The sequence below is a fragment of the Hydra viridissima genome, unplaced genomic scaffold (genome assembly GCF_058129835.1).
Source record: "Hydra viridissima isolate aposymbiotic clone 2 unplaced genomic scaffold, HvirCarnegie_v1 scaffold_3, whole genome shotgun sequence".
NCBI lineage: Eukaryota > Metazoa > Cnidaria > Hydrozoa > Anthoathecata > Hydridae > Hydra > Hydra viridissima.
Genome location: NW_028324302.1, coordinates 9,267,066 through 9,289,621, shown reverse-complemented (window position 1 = coordinate 9,289,621; position 22,556 = coordinate 9,267,066). Strand labels below are relative to the sequence as shown.

The 22,556-nt window shown below is 30.4% G+C and overlaps 2 protein-coding genes and 1 pseudogene across 4 annotated transcripts; 1 reads left to right on the top strand and 2 right to left on the bottom strand.

The window, feature by feature from the left end:
• Window positions 1-1,697: 1,697 nt before the first annotated feature.
• LOC149890894 (uncharacterized) lies at window positions 1,698-3,044 on the bottom strand. The gene has a single exon (XM_090081989.1). The coding sequence runs from the start codon at window positions 3,042-3,044 to the stop codon at window positions 1,698-1,700; it is 1,347 nt and encodes a 448-aa protein (XP_089938115.1).
• A 3,208-nt stretch (window positions 3,045-6,252) lies between these two features.
• LOC145180210 (palmitoyltransferase ZDHHC14-like) lies at window positions 6,253-19,287 on the top strand. Of its 3 annotated transcripts, none has more exons than XR_016450749.1 (11): window positions 6,253-6,752; window positions 7,446-7,606; window positions 8,844-8,999; window positions 9,269-9,294; window positions 14,809-14,920; window positions 16,989-17,037; window positions 17,472-17,574; window positions 17,650-17,759; window positions 17,865-18,134; window positions 18,265-18,331; window positions 18,646-19,287. XR_016450749.1 is itself a non-coding variant. In XM_090081879.1 (11 exons), the coding sequence occupies exons 1-10, from the start codon at window positions 6,583-6,585 to the stop codon at window positions 18,325-18,327; spliced, it is 1,035 nt and encodes a 344-aa protein (XP_089938005.1). In that variant the 5' UTR covers window positions 6,253-6,582; the 3' UTR covers window positions 18,328-18,331; window positions 18,646-19,287. The 3 variants fall into 3 exon arrangements, 2 of the variants coding, with proteins under 2 accessions (XP_089938005.1, XP_089938004.1); XM_090081879.1 differs by having other exon boundaries at window positions 17,865-17,949; XM_090081878.1 differs by lacking the exon at window positions 18,265-18,331 and having other exon boundaries at window positions 17,865-17,949.
• Window positions 10,821-12,501, bottom strand: LOC149890893 (uncharacterized; annotated as a pseudogene).
• Window positions 19,288-22,556: the final 3,269 nt, after the last annotated feature.

Sequence of the window (22,556 nt, the reverse complement as noted above, 5' to 3'; positions counted from 1 at the left end):
TTTTGGGGACAACAACACGTGGAACATAGAACAAGTATTTGCCTGAAACTGAGAGAGCTTCGGAAAGTTTTTGGAATTCCCGTATCTCGTCATTATTGTCGGATTCGACCCAACTATCTCGAACATTGCGAATAACTGCAGCGATGACAGGATCTTTGCTCGACTCGCGGACCAGGATATTCGGATCATGCATATTGAATTGACGACTAACGGTTTTCACCGCACAAATCATTAAATTTTCTTCACAACTTTCCTCCCCATCGAAAATGCGATCATGGTCAACCGGTAATCGACTGAGCGCGTCAGCGTTGCCGTGTTCAGCTGTCTTACGAAACTCGATTTCGTAATTGTATTGGCTAAGAATTAAAGCCCATCGAGCCAGTCTATTTGCTGCCATAGCTGGAGTAGCCTTTGTTGGACCAAACAGAGCCAGTAGTGGTTTATGATCAGTGACGATGGTAAAACGACGACCAAAAAGAAATTGATGAAACTTTTTTGCCAATGCTTCTTTGTGAATTTGACTGTAGTGACGTTGACAATCAGTCAAAATCTTCGATACATTTGCAATTGGACGTTTAGAGCCATCTACCAATCGATAAAACAATATGGCACCAATACCAACTTCTGAAGCGTCTGTTGCCATTCCTAACGGTTTCGAAGGATCGAAGTGAGTAAGAACTGAATCAGATAATAACAACTGTTTCACAGCTTCAAAAGCTGACTGTTGTTCGGATGTCCACTGCCATGACACATCTTTCTTTATTAGACGATAGAGCGGGTCTAATGTCATAGACAAATTTGGAGGAAGAAATTTGCCGTAAAACTGTACTTGGCCAAGAAAAGATCGCAGCGTATTAACGTCCTTAGGAACTGGCATAGCCAAAACAGCATCAACTTTGTTACCTTTAGCAATATCTTCCGAAGATATTATATGACCAAGATATTCGATCGAAGAACTAGCGAAAATACATTTTTCTAGACGACAGCGTAGTCCGTTTTTGCTTAGTCGTTGTAGAAGACCACGCAAGTTGGAAATGTGATCGGCTGCGTTGTTGCCACTGACTAGAATATCATCGAGATAGACAGCCACACCAGGTAGATCATTTGTTAATTTATCCATTGTCTCTTGAAAGTACCCCGGTGCTGAAATGATACCAAATGGAAGACGTAGCTGAAGAAGTACACCAGTATGTGTACTGAGAGCCAGTCGTCTCTGAGAAATTGGACCCAAAACGAATTTGATTATAAGCGTCAGCCAGGTCAATTTTTGTGTATCCATAACCGCCACGCAGTTTACACAACAGGTCTTCTGGCAACGGCATTGGGTAGCGATGAGGTTCTAGCTGAGTATTAATGGAGACTGAATAGTCGCCACAAATTCGAATCTTTCGTTTTGTTTGTTCCGGAAGCGCGGTCTTTTGAATAGGAACCTTAGGTGTACCTTCGTCGTTGAATTGAGTACGTTTCCAAACACCATGCTTGATACCAGCTTCGTAAGCGTCAACCAGATCTTCTTGAATAGCGAAAGGTACAGGTCTTGGACGGCAGAAGATAGGCTTGTAGTCAGGCTTGAATTTTATTTCAAATTCAAAGTCTTTCAAACAACCCAATTCTGGTTTAAACAGGTCTGGAAACTCAGAACATAGAACTCTGCACCTTTATTGGAGATCTGTGTAAAGTTTGAGATGCTCAAAGACCTAAGCAACAGTACTTTTGGATGATTTCTTAATCTTTTCATCAACTGAAAGATCAAGTAGCCGAATACCCGATCGGCCAATAAGATTTAGTCCAGGAACAGAAGTTACGTGGAACCAGATCTTGCAACAGGTTGTTGGAGCTTTAACTGGTAATTCAACTTTCCCTAGTATCGGAAGTTGATGCTTGCTTGCTGACTCGAATTGTAAATCCGACGATTGAAGATGTGGTTTACCCAAACTTTGCCATAAAGTATGGGTGATGAAATTGGCCGGAGCTCCAGTATCGAGCTCGAATCTTATCGAATGTCTATTGATTTGGAGATTTTTTGTAATTTCATCATCAACGTTGATTTGGTTGACTTGGCGAAGTGCTTTAGTCTGTCCATAAATGAATATAGGCTTGACCGTCTTTCGGGATTCGGCCTTTTTCTTGAAACAAACTGCTTCAATGTGACCATTTTTAACACAAAAATTACATTCAGCGTCCTTGAAACGGCAATTTTTGCGTTCATGGGTCGATTTCCCACAACTTCTACAAGCGGTTGACTCAGTCTGAGATTTGTTTTGTCGAGGAGCTGAGGATTTGGATTCCGATTTATGTTGCCCCAACTTATTGATTGGGAGAGACATCGGAGACTTTGAGGGACCAACGGCAGTTTCCTTGGCTACCTTGGCGGCCTCCTCGGTTTCGGTTGCTATTTCTACGGCCTTGGCGAAAGTTAGATCTTCGTTTTTGCACTTGAAAAGAGCTTTGAGCACTGCTTCATTTTTAATAGAGCAGATAAAATGTGTTCGAAGAGCTTTATCCAGTGGATTTGTGATGTTAGCAAAGTCGCATGTTGCAGCCAATTGTCGAATTCGAGCAACCAGTTGTGGAATAGATTCACCTTGATTTCGACCAATCCTTGACCAAAATTTGAATCTTTCACGAACAAGAAATTTGGTTGGATTGTATTGTTCTTTCATGAATTGAGCAATTTGATCATACGAAAGATGGTTGACTGTCAAAGGAGTCTCTTGTTGGCTTGCAAGATTGCACAACTGTTTGTAGATGACTGGAGTTTGACAACTGAGAAAATTAGCAGCTTTGTTATTTCTTGTTATACCCCGAGCTTTAGCGAATGTTTCGAATCTTTCCTGATAGTCGACCCATAATTCAGCTGTTGAATCAAAAGCAGCAAAATCTTGAGTGACCTTTGATTTATTGGCTTCAAGCAGTTTGACAATGGCGTCTTGTTGCTCTTTGATTTGTCGCTGTTGTTCGGCTAGTTGTCGTTGACTAGCTTCTTGCAGCTTCTGTATTTCTGCCAATATCGCTACCAGAGTAGCACCGTATTTTTCTTCCATGAGTAGTTTTTAGAAAATAGAGAGATATTTGTCGCCAAAAATCTGTTATATTTCTTGACAGATCCAAAGAAAAGTTCGATTTCAGTAAAGCTTTTATTTTTGATTCAGTAATACCAATTACAATACAAATAATATCACAAACTTAATATTTATAGTAAAATAGAAAGTTCCTAGAAAGATACAGAACATTCTGGAACGTTATTATATATCTAGAGGGTTCTATGGAAGATTCTCGCATGTTCTGTTGTATCTAGAAAGTTCTAGAATGGACCATAACAATGAGAAAAACACAACGTAGTCAACCCATTGAATGATCAACGGCTTAACACTGGATAAACACCGTTCCAAAAACGGCTGTCATGCATGGACCATGCATCATACAGTGAGCAAGATCTAGCTTTGGTGCATGCTCGTTTGCCGATGGTGGGCCAATCGTGGTGCCGATGGTGGGCCATGCATGCCCCAAGCACGGAGAGTTTGCTGTGTGGGTACTCGGGTCGGCTTTTTGCTCCCTACCCCAAATCTGGCTTAGTTGTCACATGGGTTTTCTTTAGCTGTCACTTTTAAACCTTGAGGAAAAAAGAAAAAAAGAAAATTTGAATTGTGTTTAAGTAATATAACCTTTTAAGACATTGAGATATTAACTTACTTACCACGTATGACCATAATCTGGTTTTCGTCATAATTTGTTAATTTTTTATGTAATAATTAAGTCTTTGTACCCAAATACTTACTGATCCTCTGAAAATCTAGATACTAAAGAAGAAAAAACAAGCATTTCTTTTTTTAGACCCAATCCAATCTTCCTGCCCTCTTTAGTTTTTTCAGGGACTTCTTTGATTATCTTAATATATTCCTTTTCTCAGTTTCAATTGCATCCTTTTACAGATTCTTTTCAAAAACTAACGTAAATACCTTAAGGTGCTAAGGATAAAAGAGGGGAAGAAAAAAATTTTTTTTCAAACCACAACCTGGTTTCATGGGTTACAGTTTCTGTAACCCATGAACAGGCTTGGACTGGGCCGCCGGGATACCGGGAGATTCCCGGTGGGCCGGTTGGCATAAAAATTGTATTATATTTTTAGTTAGGCTACATTATATTATCCAAATAAAATGTAAATTAAAGTTCAGACTGGTTTGAAAGAGAAAAGAATCAGAGCAAATCAACTACTTGAAAGTGTAAAAGATAAATTTCGTATCAATGTTCACAACATGGTAATGAATCAAGTAATCAGAAGTTTAAAATAGAGATTCTCAGAGCATGGTAGTCTATATGCTGATTTATCTTGTTTAGATCCAAGAAATTTTGCAAAAATTTTGAAAAAAATGCCTAGTAGCAGATTGCAGCATCTGAGTGGGTTGCTCAGAAAGTTTGATGCTAGTGTAACAAAAGATCAGCTTTAAACGGAATTATCGGACTTTGCAAGGAAATGGGAAAGTTTCGAAATAATTCTTGAAGATGAATATAACTTGATATTTGACACGGAAGTATCTCACTGTGTCTCGGACAACATGTAACAATGTAAATCCGAAGAATCTGAAACTGTCTTTACAATCCCAGAAGTGGAAAACAGTGACAGCCACAGAAATAAATGCAAATCTTGCAAAAAATGTATTTTTTGTTGTTATTTTGTCCTCCAGAAGTTTAACTTGCATAGTCTTGCGTATTCAAATTTGTTTCTGGCTTAAAAAGTTGTGCTGACATAATCCTCATCACAAGTTGCTTGCGAAAGGTCATTTTCGAAATTGAAACATATTTTGAACAGATTAAGAAATTTGATGAGCCAGTCAAGTTTACAGTCAATCATGCTGATGTCTTGTGAAAAAGACGTTCTTCCGAGAATTAATAACGATGCAATAATTGATGTCTTGGCATCGACTAGTCAAACGATGAAAAAGTTGCTATACTAGTTAATATTGAATAGCGATGGTGTCTACTATTTCTAGACTCCAACTAACAGCAGTGTTTTAGAAATATTTATTTTTATCAATATTTAGGCAGAGAAGATTAAATTTTTTTTTTTATACTTTAAATAATAATAAACAATAATTTTATAAAACGCTAATTATCACGTTGATGGGCTCAGTGACGCAACAGCATTTAAACTACTACTATAAGTTAATATAATGTTTTTTGACCCACTTTTTTTTAGTAATGATGAAAAGTTTACATTAAAATATATAATTTCTAAAAAAAACTCGCCTTAAAGCCTATTTTTATTGTGATAATTAAACTTTTTTAGCTTTTAGTTCAGTGACGCAACCTAATTTTTACAGATGTGTATGTGATAAAAAAACACTTGAATTATTTTTAAAGACTAAAGGTGTTTTCACTCAAGACATATATAATGTCAAAGATTCTTTCTAAACAAAAATATGGATATGTTTTGTTTAAAATATTGCAATAACTTACCCTCAAATTTTACTCACTTTTTCGAATAATAAAAAGAAAAAACAGTTGCTAACATTCATCAAATTTATCTACTCGGTTCAAATATTTTCTACTCAAAATATATTTTAACAATAATTTTAAGGTGTTTAAACTACAATTAAAGAAAAAAAATCTTTTGAAAAAAGAAATTTTTAAACACAAAATTTCCATCGTGGAAATAGCCATATGTGTATATATATATATATATATATATATATATATATATATATATATATATATATATATATATATATATATATATATATATATATATATATATATTATATATAAAATTTATGCAACATACAATGAAGTGGGCTGTCTTGACCAATTTTCCCGGGCCGGTTTTTCAAGCCAGTCCAACCCTGCCCATGAAACCAGGTTAAAGAAACTGTAACCCATGAAACCAGGTTGCGATTTGAAAAAACCAAAATTTTTAGCGTTTGCAGAATTGATTGAAGGTTTCATATACCAACTAATTTAAAAGAACGCATTTCACAAATGATATTGTTAAACAAAATGATATTGTTAAGCAAAATGAAAAAAATTTTTTGAACTGAAGTGATTTTTATTTCAAACTTCAAACAGCTACTTAGAATATCCAAACTAATCAATAAATAAATGCTACCAAGATAGATCAAATTAAATTTATGTTGAAATTTGCATTTGAAAAAAAGAGTCATTTATACTGCTCATAAGTTAAAATAATTACCAGACAATAATAAGGGCCGAATACAAGAACTGAACTTGAATTTTTTTATTTGTATTTCAAATTTCAAATTCAGTTTCAAGACTGGTAATGACCTATCTTGAAAGCGAACATCAGATTTCTAATCTTGAAACCAAACTTCAGAGTAAGACTTGAAATTTTATGTTTGACTCGAAGCATTTAGATCTTTAAGTACGGTGAAGATCTATCTCAGCAATGGTTCGCCGGAAACTTTATCAAAATGGTTACCAGATGAGGAAGAGAGGAGTAAACAAAACAAACTGGCTTCTTTAAATTCGAGCGTACATAACCCTTCTGTGGTTCTATAGTTCATTTAAGACATTTCAAACTTGAAACTATGGTGTAATAGTATTTATCTATAGTTAGTTGTGGCACGAATGTTCGAAAAGAAGTACAAAACTATAATGTCTAAAAGAAATTGGGAAATTTTTCCAGGAAGAAACAAATTTTACTGCAATGGTCGCATCATTATGTCTAGCAGTAACTGTGTATTTTTGATAACGGTTATGCTAATTTTAGGAACTTCTACTCTATTCTTTGTGTTTGAGTAAGTTATTTCTTATTGAAAAGTTATTTTTTTCTTTGTTCTCTCTAAAGCCTTCAATCTCCTACCTTATTTCACTTTGTGTAATCACCATGTTTTAAAATTTCTAAAGGCTTGAAGTATAGAGCTGTGAAGATATTTATATTTTTTTAATAGAATATTTTTTAGCTTCATACTTGTAGAAGCAATTTAAGATATCATGGTCACATTACTTTAGAGTTGCTAATTATTTTAGACATTAGTAAAGTAACTTTTTGTAACTTTTGATATAAAATCACTTTAAGTCTATAGCTTTTAGAAAAAAAGAAATTAAATTCTCAAGAGATACAAGTTTTTTTCTTAATTTTAATTTTTTCTTAATTTTTTTTTTTTTAATCATCCAATTTAAATAGATTATAGTCTATCTTTTTGATTCTCTCTAAAAGACATGTAAGTTAGCTATGACAGAGATAAAAAAAAAATAGCCATGTCTAGCAATTAATAGTATACTTTTTTACAAAGTTGAACTGCTGCTGAAGTTTGACAAGTTATCTTAAGAAAATGAATGACATTTTGTAAATACTCTGGTTGAACTAAAAGTAATAGTTAACTAAGGACTTGTATAACCTGTTTTCCTAAATATAAGCAATCTTAATTTTTCATGTTTCAAACTTTTTAAATTTCAACATTGATTTGTTTTGTTTATATTTATTTCAGCTGTCCCTATCTTTGTAAAGAGTTATCAATAGCTGTTCCCATAGTTGGAGGCTGGTTGTTTATATTTGTTATGGTAATGCTATTTAGAACAGCATTTAGTGATCCAGGTATAATTCCACGTGCTGGTATAGATGAGGCATCATACATAGAAAAATCATTAGGTAGGTATGATACACTTACATATCATGTGTGTAGCATTGGGTACTTTATATTTGTTTTAGCAAATTATACATGTGTTATTTTAATTAAAGTTATATATATATATGTGTGTGTGTGTGTGTGTGTGTGTGCATTAAAAAAATTAGATTTCAACCAAAAGCTTAAATACATTTTCAATTTACAACCTGTTAACAACAAAAGCCATTAGCAAAAAATTATCTATTTCAATCGTCCTTAAAGAAAAAATGCTTGCACAAATATAGGAAAGCAGTTTTTAAATTTGGTCAACAAACTCCATAAAACATTCAATAGAAATTCCATTTAAGTGAGTTACAGCTGCATGCCAAGCATAAAAGCCATCATAAATTCACACAACCAAAACATTCTGTAAAAAAATCTGCAAAAAAACCCCAATATTAGAGAAAAAAACTTGTAATTGCATGGATAAAACAAAGTGTCCTTTACACCAAAATTGCCTTACAAGAAACATATTCTACCAAGCCATTGTTTCCACCAGCAACACAGAAATGAAAGAAAAAACAAATTAAGGAATGCAAACCACCTAAAATTCTTTAATATTTTAATATTTTGTGGTCAGGTTGTACAGTTTGTAGTATTTGATAATTTTCCACTTAATAATAAGTATGAAATTTTATTCTTTTATTTTCCATATTTCTTTTGATAATTCTGTGTTGTTCTTTTACTTTTCAGTACTAAAGGATTTTAGGTGGTTTGCATATGCCTACATGAGAAGTACATGATTATAATGTTTCAAGAAAAGATCTTATTGAATAAAAAGAATGAAATGGTTTCTAAATCCAGGCATAGAAACAATTTTCTTCTTTTGAAATTTGACACTGGCGACTAGGCCTAAACTGTTTCTTTCTTTTTTTCATTCTTTCTGTCTTTCTTTTTTTCTTTCTTTCTTTCTGTCTTTCTTTTTTCTTTCTTTCTTTCTTTCTTTCTTTCTTTTCTTTTCTTCTTTTCTATCTTTTTTTATTTCTTTATTTCCTTTATTTCTTTCTTTCTTTCTTTCTTTCTTTTATGACGTCAGAGCATGCAACACAGTAATTTTGTATTATTGTAACGGTTTTTATATTTTTGATTTGTATTTCATGGGTGATGATTGCTGTTGGGCATGAAACTTTAAGTACTATACATAGTTGTTGTTTCTTCATTTTATATATATATATATATATATATATATATATATATATATATATATATATTTATTTGTAGTTTCACCCACTAGTGAACCAGGAGTTTATCGGCCTCCAGCAAGACAACTGGACATAGAAATTAAAGGGCAACAGTTTAAACTTAAATACTGCTTCACTTGTAAAATATTTCGCCCACCAAGGGCATCACATTGCAGTATGTGTGATAATTGTGTTGGTGAGAATAATTTGATTATGACAATTTTTTTTTGTATTCATTCTTTTTTTTTTTTTTATAGTTTTTTAAACATAATTTCCTAAATATCAAAGTTGAAAATGTTCCAACATCAAAGTGGACATTTGAGAGTATGAATAAAAAAAATACCTTCAAAAATAAATTTTGTGTTTTGTTGATAAAATAATGGTAATTATTTTTTTGCTTTAAAGTTTGAAATTTTTCCTGAAAAAATTTAGTAACGACTGATTCTTTTGTTGTTATCTTTTTAGAGCGCTTTGATCACCATTGCCCTTGGGTAAGTTTTCCTATGGAATTTTAAAATGTTTTATGCTGTTTGTGTATAAGTTATAATATTCTATTCAAACAAATTGTATTTGTTACTTTCACTAACAAAAAACTAGCATGATAAAAACTCCTTTTTAACTTTAAAAAATCTTTTTTCATCTAATAAGCTGACTACTTTGTCTCACTATCATTTGCTAGAAACTTGTAAGAGTTTGTAAATGACAATTTTTGATGCAGTTTTTTTTTTTATTTAACAATTTAGGTATATTTGTAATATGTAAAGTGACTTCTTTTTATGGGTTTTCTTGAAAGAATGGCTTTATGTTAGTTAGATTTCTAAAAATGCACTGTTTGGTGAGGTGGCTTCTTTTTCTGAGTTTCCTTGAAAGAATGGCTTTATGTAAATTAAGTTCAAACATTCAAGACAAAATCTGACATTTAGGATCTGAAACCTAAAATAAGTCTATGAAAAATGCTGTCAAAAGAATTTCAGTGACCACCCTGTATATAAGTACATAAAATTTATTTGATAATGCATGTTAAAAGGTACACATAAAACTAATTTAATAATGCATATGAAAAGGTACATATAAAATTTAGTTAATAATGCATATAAAAAATTCATTAGGTTGTCATTAGGTTGCTATTAACTTTTTTATATCATTTCATTTATTAAAGTAACATAAGTTGACAAACAGGAAGCTGCATAACCTCCCCAGCCATTATATAAATAAGTTATAATTCCTAATAGTAGAGCCAATAAATTTCATTGAAATGTTTTATAAGCTAAACTATTAGGAAGCCCATTCTTAGTTTGACAATTTACTTGGCTATTGTTAACTTATTGTCATTTACCATGTGTATTTGTTACTTTTAAGTTATGTTTTTAGATGGCAGTTAAATAAATTTTTTTATAAGTTAAAATAAAGTTCAACTTTTAGAATTAGGTGCTAATTAATTTGCTGTGCTGAAAATATGTGCACAACCTTTGTACAAAACAATATACATAAAATTCACAAATGTTTTTAATTAAATAATAATGTATTTTAATTGTACTAATCTGTATACAATTATAACTTAAGAAATTTTATATTTTTATGTATTTTTTTGGTCATTTTATATTCAAACCAATTCAAACACATAACAATACTTTTTTTTTTTTTTTTATACTAAAATCTAAAAAGTAACTTATATAAATAAACAAACAAACAAACCAAAAAATAGAATTTTGCAGTTTGATGGCTTTTGGTTTATTTTTTGTTTAGTTTTGGTAATTCAATTTTAATCCAGTTCTAATTTTAGTTTAAATTTTAGAAAAACTTAGTTATATAATAAAAATAAACTCAGGTTAAAAAACATATAAATGCCTTTTCTTTTTTTTGTGAATGTTAAATATAACAAGTTCAGAAAAAGTAACAATTTTGAAAAATTTTCACTTTTAAATCTCAGGTTAAAAAATTGGTTTTTTTTGATTTCCTGGTTAAAGTTTCTTTTCTAAAATTTTAAGTGTTTTTAGATAACTTCAGTTGGTTTTTTTCAGTTTCTGCACAGACCTAATAAATATACCAATAACAAAGGTATATTTCAATACAACAGGGTATACCAATACAACAGAATATACCAATAACCACAGAGTTTATGATGTATTAACCCAAATATTTAGCAATCAACACACGGCTATCTAAAACACAGGCCTATTAATTGTGCAAACCGTAAAAATAACTGGAGGCCGATTATTAAAAATTTAATTTAGGCTTTATTTTGATTTATAAAATTATTTTAACAAATTACAATTGTTATCTAATTTGTCAACTAAAGGCATACTTATCTTATATTTATTGAAGAAAAAATATTACCAAATTTCAATGAAACATAATTTATTCAAAAGAGTTTTATATAAGTCAAAACAAAAACAACACAAGTTTTAATTTAATCACTCAGTTTTAAAGTTTTTTGAGCTGGCTCCTTGTAAGAGCGTGGAGTGTTTAGCTTTGAATAATTATTTAAAAAAATATTTGACAAAATTTTACAACTTTTCATACACTTATTATTCTTAAAATAACTAAAAAAAAATTGTTGATTGATTGAAAGTAGTATGATAAGGAATGCAAACAAACTGGCAAAGTCATATCCAGTGCAATAAAAAGTATATAACAAAAGAAAGTAAATTGACTTAAAATGTCAGTTGGCTTTGTTAAACCACCTCTATCTAAGTCTAAGAGATAAGCACCATACTCATTACAATATGAATATGTATCAGTGTCAAGATCTTCATAACCAATCTTAAATTGAAGGTAACCAGCAATCTATACTAAAACTATTTTAACATAGTCAGTTAAACTAGACTCTAATATTTTCAAAGAATCAAATATTTCACTTTCCTTTTGTGTTAGTTGCCTCTGACAGTTCATGCAAGTATGACCAACATGAAGCTCACGAAAGTCTGAATCATATTTTAAAAGTAGTATTGAGTGCTCAATTTTAGTTTTTTCTAAAACTTGTTGAACCGAAATAAAATAAGCACCACCAGCACCTTGACGTAACTTACTAAATGCCTTTTCAATAGGGTCAGATGTAAAGTCACCAAGTTTTACAAATTCGTGTGATGTACTTAACAAATATTTTGCTAACTCAACTAGTCCTTTTAAGGTATGGACTATCGCTTTAGATGTTTCAACAGTCAATGTTTTAATTCTATTTTTTCCATTATGGCAATCCATATCTTCACAGATTTGTGATAATGAAAGTATCTGTTGCAGACGAAGATCATCAGTCGAATTTATGACAGAGCGCAATGGGTCTCTTAACCTTTTATCATTGCCCAGTTTGTGAACATTAATAATTTTCCATGCGTCTATAAACATTTTTAGAAATACAACAGTTCCTTTAACATTGGTTTGGTCTATTTTAGGATGTGTTGATAAGGCAGAAAGAGTTTCATCACAAAAAACTCTCAAACACAAAGAAACATTTTGTCGCTCAACAGGTTTTGGAAAGATAGAAGCTGTATTTAAACGTGAAAGAGTCACAAGTGTCTTACTTTCTAAGTTGTAAAGGTTCTTAAGATCACTCCACCTTGCAATTAAATTATCATCATCATCCTTAAATTGAATTTCTTGTGTTTTTTCAGAAATCCAATTATTTCTTATGTTTTTCCATATATGAACATAATCGTAAAGTAAAAAAATGTTATTTTTAGTCAGCCATGGTTTCTCTTCTAAAGTTTCAAAGAGAGAGAGAAAAACTTTACATTGACTTTATTATTGTCACATATAATCGCAACACAACTTCCATTTGCATTTGAAATTGATCCAAGTATAGAATCAACTACTTCATACTGAAAATCTGAATCAAGACAACCTACTGGAATCATGCATACTATAAAAGTGGGTCCACCAAAAAGACATTTAATCATAACAGCTAATATTGTTTTTGCTAATTTGTCTGGTTGATTAACAGATTTCCCAAAAAGTTCTCCACCATAAGTTAATGAAGCTTTAACATATACTTCATCAACTATTAAAATGCACTGTCGTTGTCGGTTAGTAAGTTTGCAAAAAACATGCAAAATAAATTCATCATTGTTTAATTTTGAAGCTTTTGATGTCAATTTTTGTAGAGTAGAAACACTGGGAAGCTGATAATTATTTCGAATTCGCTTATAAAGTGCTCTTGAAACAGAAAAGTATTCAAAAGCTCGAACAATAGTGTTTGTAGAATACAGTGTATCTCCAATACTTAAGACTTTCATAGAAGATAAACTTTCTACAATAACTTGTTTTTTTATCGATAACTCAATATTAGTCAAATATCTTATAGCTTCAGCCAAATTCGACCATTTGTCTAAAATAGTTACATGATTTTTTGACAAACTTGTTACATAGCATAAGCATCCACAATGATACGTCTCATATTTTAATTTAGAAGAAAGATTTAGTATGAACCTATAAAAAATCAAATAAGAAAATCAGTAACAATTAATTAAATTTTTTTTTATAAATTTATAATAATTTAAAGAAAGCTTATCTTACTTTGGTAAACCACAGTAAAATTCAGTTGATTGAAAACAAGTTTTTTCATCACATTTGTAGACAACTATACATTTTAATAAATCTTTTGGGATTTTTTTTTGGTAATGAATAATCTCATCATTGAAATTCAAAGAGTCCATCGCTTTAAAAGTTTCAAGTTGATCAGCTTGTACACTTCTTGCACCAGAAGTTGATGAAGTTGTAATTCTTGACTTTGGAGGTGCAGTTGGTACAAGGCTGGACTTAACACAATTAAAAATAGAAGGTGGAGAAGAGGGTCTTTCTTTACCATAAACATTTATTTTTTTGAAATTTATAGGCCAATGTTCAGAACATACAACAGTGTATTTGCTATCAGGAATGTTGCTTCTTGGAATAGCAGATAGCCACTTTCGGCCTCCAGTTATTTTTACGGTTTGCACGATTAATAGGCCTGTGTTTTAGATAGCCGTGAATCAACATGAATTTCTTTTTTTGAATCAATAACACCATGCTATGCTCTAATAAAGATGGTGAGGGAAGAGCAGGGTTAACAAATAACTTAACTGGGACAAGGAAATGAAAAGGGTTTACTGATATGTAGAACATTTCAGCAAATAGAATTGTCTAATTCAATCTCTAAATCTAAATGTACTAAAGAAATTGGTTTAATATACAGATTTTTGGTAGCCTCCTTAATATATAGTTTTTAAGGTTTAAAGAAATTCACTTCCTGGTTTCTAATTAATGCATTTAAATTCCTTATGTTCAGATCTCAGATATATTTTTATAATTGTCATTTAAATTCCTTATGTTCAGATCTCAGATATATTTTTATAATTGTCATTTAAATTCCTTATGTTCAGATCTCAGATATATTTTTATAATTGTCATTTAAATTCCTTATGTTCAGATCTCAGATATATTTTTATAATTGTCATTTAAATTCCTTATGTTCAGATCTCATATATTTTTATAATTGTCATTTAAATTCCTATGGTTCAGATCTCAGATATATTTTTATAATTGTCATTTAAATTCCTTATGTTCAGATCTCAGATATATTTTTTTAATTGTCATTTAAATTCCTTATGTTCAGATCTCAGATATATTTTTATAATTGTCATTTAAATTCCTTATGTTCAGATCTCAGATATATTTTTATAATTGTCATTTAGTTTTAAAAATGAACTTTTTGTGATAATAATAAAACAAAAAAACTTTTTTAAAAAAAAAAAAAAAACATCAATAAAAAAGTTTTTTTTAGAAATGTTTAAGAGACTTCTCTTAAGAATATAAGCTGGAAATTAGCTATGATTGTGTATTTAATACACAATCATAGCTAATTTCCAGCTTATATTCTTAAGAGAATGTAATATAAGCTGGAAATTAGCTATGATTATCCAATTATTGTGTAAAGTATTTGTTCTTAAACTACTTAAACAATCCACACTTTTTTTTTTTTTTTTTTTAAATCTGATTTTTATAAATAAATCTGATTTTCTTTTTTGTAGGTTGGAAATTGTGTTGGCAAAAGAAACTATCGTTATTTTTATTTGTTCTTAGTGTCCCTCTCTTTTTTATGTATATATATTTTTGCAGGTGTTGTTGCACATTTGGTTTTAGGTATGTTAAGAGCAGTTACATATATATATATATATATATATATATATATATATATATATATATATATATATATATATATATATATATATATTATTATTATTATTATTATTATTATTATTATTATTATTATTATTATTATTATTATTATTATTATTATTATATATATTATATATATGTTAGAGTGACAAATAAATGCATCAAAAAATTCTTTTTTTTTTTCTTATGCACTCAACCTTTTATTTGTTTCCATTTAATGAAAAAATGATATTCGGGAAATTTTGGATACATATTGTTGATGTTTAGGGGTTGCTCAATCCATTTTTTTAATTTAACAAGGCTGCTTGAACCCACATTTTTCATATTTTATCATATATCTTTTCTATTTTACTAATTGAGTTGAGAATGTTATCAATATTTTACATGTATATATCTTATATGTTATCAATATTTTATATGTAATATGACAGAATTGTGGTTCTCAGTTTTGATACTACTTCAATCAACACAGGTATACATTCAGGTGCTTGTACCTTGCTGGAAAAATTAATTGGAAAGTCTATATTATACACAGCCTGTTAACACCATGTTCATGAGTGATTTTATCCCATGTTTACAAAACTTGTTTTGGAGCATCTTCTGGTCCAGAGGTTAAGTTGTTTCAATGATTTCGTGATCAGTGGAGTAAATTTTATTCTGAATCATGGCTCTTAACTTATGCAGATCTCAAAGAATATGATTTACTTGTACGACCAGCAGTAGAATTTGCTGTAAATATGATGCAAGGATCAACACAACCTTGCAACACTTACAAAGAATTTTAGCAACTCTTGATAATTTGTTTAGGAAAAACTCCACCAGGTCTAAGAAGAATAACTTTTCATTCTCCTGGTGCTATGCACCAAGCATGATGGATGGTGAAAGCACTGTACTCTGTTAAAATCTACTTGTTTCAATTTCAGTTTTATTTAACAAAAAATGAAAAGAAGAACCTTTTACGACTTTCGAATTTATCAATATTGATTTAAATGGAACATTGGTTTTGTGCTCCCATCTCTTCATCTGCTCCTCATAATGACCTGACACTGATTAGGAAATTGAATCATTTCAAAATACTTGACAAAGAAGTGGCTGAATCTGCCATAAAAGCCATTGCAGGACATTTATGGTATTTAACTGAAGACCTTGTGATCCTCTCTTTTTTCAGCAATGACGTTGATAACCAAACTAAAGAAAAAATGTTGATTGCACATAAAAAGCGAGCTACAAAAACGCTGCTAAAAAGGTATAAAGGTAAAGGATTAATGGAAAAAATTGTACGCATGAACTTAGATGACTTTGTAACAAAGCGATCAAAATATGTGCTTGAATTGGTTGGAATAAATTGGACATTTATGAAAAAGCATTGCCCAGACAAGTGGAGTACAATAACCGAATACCAGGATGCATGTTAATTCTATGAAAGTTGTGAATGACAAAGCTGATTGAGCGGTGAAACTCGTTTCATATTGCACAAGTATCTTGACAAAAGATAAAACTCAATTGCAATATATTTTACTAACTGTGGAAGAATATCGACATCAAATTCCAATTATGCAAAAGTCAACAATTGTGAACACAATAAAAACAAGTGAAAACAAGCAAACAACCTGATTCAAATATTGATTAAAATCATATAACACTAAACTTGAATAAAATAATTAAAACTTTGTAATAAAAAAAAAAAAAAAACATTCATTTTTATTTCACGCTGACCCTTAAATCTGATATCATGCTCCTTGAGCAACCCCTAGATATGAAATTATCTGAATAATATTTTGCACAGTTTATTTTTTAGTTAAAATGAACATAATATAGGGTTGAGAGTCCAATTTTGAGCACTTTGATTTTTTTTGTCACCCTAATATATATATATATATATATATATATATATATATATATATATATATATATATATATATATATATATATATATATATATATATATATATATAAAGTTGAACTTTTTAAATAATGTTTTTTTTTATTTTTGTTTCTTTATTTCTTTTAAAAAAATAAATTGTTGTTACAGTGAGTAATGAGAAGACATTTTCAAGTGCTTTAAAAGAAAATCCAACAAGATATCTTTTCATAGGAACATTAGAGGTAATTTATCCAACTACATGACAGTAGTATTTTTTGAAAGTAGTACAATTAAAAATTGGAGTTCGTCTCGTTTTCTAGTTAGAATTTTTTGCATTTTACTTTTCTGCTTTTAAGTCCTAAGTTCTTTTTTTTTTAGTTAAGATTTATTTTTCTTCTTTTCCCTTTACCAGTAGTTGTTATTTTCCATGAAAAACAAGCTTATACCTGACATTTTAATTATATCTGACATTGTTATTATATCTGGCATTGTTATTATATCTGATATGTTTTAAATAGCCCTGCAGTTATAAATCTGTTTTTTTTTTTTATCTGATATAAAGGTATGTCATATCTAATTTACTGTATTTTTATCAAGTCTAAGAATCTAGGTCTTACTTTTTTCCCTATTTTCCTTAATATTTCTATATACTGCGATTGTTGCAGTTATTTGTTTCTTCTCAGTGTGGTCAGTTGTTGGACTCGCTGGTTTTCATACGTACTTGGTCTCTTCAAATCTCACAACAAATGAAGATGTAAGTTGCTGTTTCTCTTTCTAAAAAAAGTAAATTTTAGCTCTTTATGTATTTTAAGAATTTTTGGTTGATCAGATAAAAGGTACTTGGGCTGCACGTCGTGGAGAAAAATGTGAAAATCCATATAGTGCAGGCTCTGCATTAGGCAACTGTTTTCAAGTAATATGTGGTCCTGCATACCCAAGGTAAATAATTAAGTTGATTACTCTAATACAGCATTTTGTATGAAAAAATGCGAAAAGAATTTCTCAAGAATGATAGTATGCTTTATTTACACTTTTTTGTATAAGTTTAATACGACGGCGTGAAGTTGTAGTTCCTGATCCACCAGAATATAGTCCTTTATATGGTGCTCTGCAATCCACAACGGTTGATGTAAGATCTCTTTTTGTTTTACACATTAAAAGCTACTTTATCTTGGTATTTAAAGAAATTTTTACCCAATTATTGCTTTTATTACCTTGTAATTTTATTTTTTGTAAGTTTTTTAGTTTACATTGTCTTACTGACGATGAGGTCATGCACTAAGAAGAAATTTTTTGGATTAAGATTTTTTTTAGGTTGGGCTCCAAATATATTTTCTGCGTAGTCACTAAATTTTCGTATAATTACATTATAAACTGTTTAAACATGTCATCCTTATACACAAATCAATTGTTTGAAGTTTAAAATTTAAATTCGTCTTCTTAGGAAGTGGAGTCCGCCATTCATTCAGCTGAAGATGTTTGCGTAACGTTAAAAGAAGTTAAATAGACGAGTATATAATAACTTTTTAAAATAAAGGATAAAGTTAGACTTTATTTTGCATGTTAAAATTTTATAAAATGAAAAATAAGATTAAACTTTTTTAAATAATGTATAAAAATTTAAATTTAATGTATTAAAAATTTCTCAATTTTAACACGAATAATACTCTTAAAATGTTTGTAAAACTCCTCATGTAAAATGTTTGTTATACACTTGATGTGGAATGTTTTATCATTTCGTTTTAGAAAGAGAAACTTTTTCCAAATGTTTGTTTTTTTTTTGTGCTTTTTACGTTGTGCTTTATTATTTATATTCCTGTTTCAGATTTCAAAGCCGCCGACTTTATATCGTGAGGAGATTGATAACCGTTCGTTTCAATCACAAAGTTTTCCTATAACAGGAAAAGCTCATTCAATCATAAACAAATTTTCAGACAATCTTAAAGACGACAGTGATCGAGGTCTCTTAAAGCTGAGCAGCGTATAGTTTGAACCCTTAAATAAAAATGACTTACATAAAAGTGCAACTTTTTGAAAAAGGTATTACCTGCAAAAAAAATATGTAGCATGCTACATTAAAAACGATTTTTGCTGTTTTATAGACGTTAACTTATTTTTATTATTATTATTTTGTATCTTTACTTATCTCGTTCCTTCAACTACCCCTTTGTTCTACTGCCATGTCAAAGTTTAAATCTCTTTTTATACATTGTGTTTTATGTAATTGTATTAAACCGTTATGTAAAGTCTCTCAACACGTTGTTTTTATAGATTGAATATGTTTTTTGCAAATGTATTAAACCATTATGTAAATTCAACTGTTGTCTCGCAATTGTTTTTAAGAAGGTTTGTTTTGTCTTTTAAATTATCCTTTTAATTTATATATGGTGTGCTTTTAAAAAAATGTTTTTTGCAAGTGTCATGCAAGTCTTATGAAAAGAATTTAAAACAAATAGCAAAACTAGAATTAAGTTGTTTCTATCGTAGAACCAGGTATTGAATGTGAAAGCTTGTATAATGTAGATTTCGAGCTATGTCAAACAAAGAAATGGGCGATATTTAGGTAATTCGTCAATACGAGACTCATACAGGCTTTTCTCTTACACATAAACAAAATGCTGTGTACTGATTATTCGTCCTATTTTCGTAATGCGTACCTATATTACAATAGACAGGTACCCATTACGAAATAAGTACGACTAAAAAATATAGGTACGCATTACAAAATATGCGGGGTGCGTAGAAACTCATAAGAAATTTTATTTAACGGTTGACATTGAAAAACGAGACTGAATTTAAAGACACGTATCTCTTTTAAGGTATGAGGTAAAATAAAAAGTAAAAATGTTTTAGAAAGTATTTTTATTCTAGTTTTTAAATATTTTATGTTTTTTTATTTTTTATAGAAAAATGAATAAAAAAATAAGTACAAAACAAGAAGAGATTAGAAAACGTGTGTATGAATTTTATTTAAATTACAAAAATGTTGGTAAGAAGTTGACTTATGACCACTTTAAAACTGAGAATATACTTAAAATTACTATCTACATGATAATTAAACGTGCTGAAAGTGAATTTGGTTACCAAATTCACTTTCAGCACGTTTAATTATCATGTAGGAAGTGGAGGCAACTTACGTTTGACCATAAAGACGGAAGTGGAGGCAACTTACGTTTGACCATAAAGACGGAGTTTCTCAACGACAGGCAGCTAAGAAGTTCAACCGTACTCAGCAACACGATAAAACATTAAAAAAGACAAAAATGAAACCAAGAAAAAAATGGAAATTCCAAAACGTTCTGACCAGCAAAAAGCAGTTGCTAGAACTAAGTGCAACTGGTTGTGTCAGAAATTCAAAAAACGTACACCAATAATTGATGATGAGTCTTATTTCGCGTTAAATCACTCCAGTATATTTTATACTGGCGATGTAAAATCTACAGTTAAAAACCAAACAAAACAAAAATTTCAAAAAAATTACTTCGATGGATTGCTTTTTTTGAAAATGGCGTTTCTCAGCCCTATTTTTATGACTAGTGAACTGGCTGATGGTGCATATGTATTCTGGCCCGATTTGGTATCATAATGCAAAAATAGTAATCACGTACCTAAACAAAAAAAAAGTGCTTTTTGTTAAGAAAGCGGATAACCCTGTAGACTTGCCAGAATGTCGTCCTATCGAAAATTTTTGAAGTATTTTGAAAGGCCTCGTATACAAGAATAATTGGCATGCGGAAAATCTTAAAAAATGACGCTCTAGAATCAGAACGCTCTAAATCAAAGTATTGCCTTAATTAAGTTGATACTGAGCTCATAAGAAGTTTAGCTCAGTCGATACCAGGCCTAGTTGATAAAATCAGAAGGAATGGTTTGATTGAAAATAACAGATTATATGAATAAAAGCTAAATAAAAATACTTTCTAAAACATTTTTCCTTTTTCTTTAACTTATACCTTAAAAGAGATTTGTGTCTTAAAATCCAGTCTCGTTTTTCAGTTGTCACCCATTAAAATGTTCTATCATGATGAATCTTAGAGCTAAGCTTACGAAAATTAGAGAGCAGTGGGTTTGATCACCGCTATCGTAAAATCTCTCTGAATGAATGAAAAATGATCGACAAAAAAGCTATCAAACAGCTGACTTCGGCGGGAATGAAGTTAACATATGTTGCAGGTGCTTTCAGCTGCAGTTTGGCGTCTGTTCACAAACTAAAAAATAAATCAGATAACAAATATAGACCTCAGAAGCATCCTGGAGAACGCCCACGAACTACAAGAACTCCTGCTTTGATTAAAAGTGTCAAGTCAAAAATAAAAAAATAATCCCATAAGCTCAATGAGAAAAATGGCTAGGAAAGCTGGAGTAAGTGAGGGAACCATTAGAAAAATCAAGGATGACCTTGAAGTAAAGTTAAGAGCAAGAATAAGACGTCACCTGATCACAGAGTCAATAAAAGCTACATGACAGCAAAGATCTTAAAGGTTACTCATTATTCTTAAAGACATAAAATAGTCAAAGATCATGTTTTCTGATGAAAAGCTTTTCAACTTTTATTCTGACCATAATAGTACTCTTACATGATAGATACATAATAGTACCCTGCTTATAATTGTACCCTGACATCCCTTAGAGTATGCCATATGAGATGAAATTAAGTTCAAATTTTTTGCCTTCTCTCATCTGAGCTTGAAATCTCTGGAAGTTGCTATAAAAAATCAGTGGTCAAAAATGAAAGAGCTCTACATCAAGAACGTTTGCTCAAGGTTCAGAACTCGCCTAGAGGCAATAATTCTGCCAAAGGAGGAGATATTAAATAGTTATCTTGCTAAAGGATAAGTTATAAAAAGATATTTTATTTATACAGTTTTCCATTTTTATTACATTTTAGAGCAGTAGGCTTGATTTTATAAAAAGTCAAACTTTTTTCTTACAACTTTCTACACACCCTGCAGGTAAGCATTTTAAAATAGGTACGCATTTTCACTCCCTACATTTTTCTTCCGCTTCTATTTAGAGTTGAAATTAAGCATTTTTAGGAACATTTTTTTTTGTTCGCTTCCTTTTTCACTCTTCTTTTTAAAGCAAGTTTTCAGTGTCCTTTTGCTCTAACATGTCTTAAATTTTATTTTAAATGGTGGTTAATGTGGTTTCTGGTAACCAATACTAGCAGAGGGCTTCTAGGAAGAAGTTAATTCATCACAATCATAGGATTTTAATAGATGTAACTTTAATATAATATGTCAGTGAGAGATGCTAGAACAAAATCAACTTCACCCATAATTACAAAACCATAATCCTGTGCCCGCCAATACTGCCCATATATCGAATGATTTTATAGTTCATAAAAAATATAGTTTTAAACAAATCATATATGGTTTTAGTTGACCTGAGGGCTTCTGCATCTAACCATCTGCTGCAACAATTAGAAAGTTCCAATTACATTTCCATCAAGTAGTAGGTGAACCTAATATAAGGAAACAGTTTTCTGCAGAATTCCATTACATAAAGACTTTTATGAGCTACGATAGTAACAAATTAGCTAAATCTCATTTTCCCTTGTAAAAGGTTACTAGGTGATTAATTACCAGTATTGAAGTTTTCTCCTTCGTTAAACTTTTTTACATAAGGAGCTAAAGTGATGTTACACATAAATCACGATATAGCACATATATTACGAGTGATATATCATATGTCGTGAATCTACAAGGTTAGAGTGAATGGGTTTTAATAAATTGT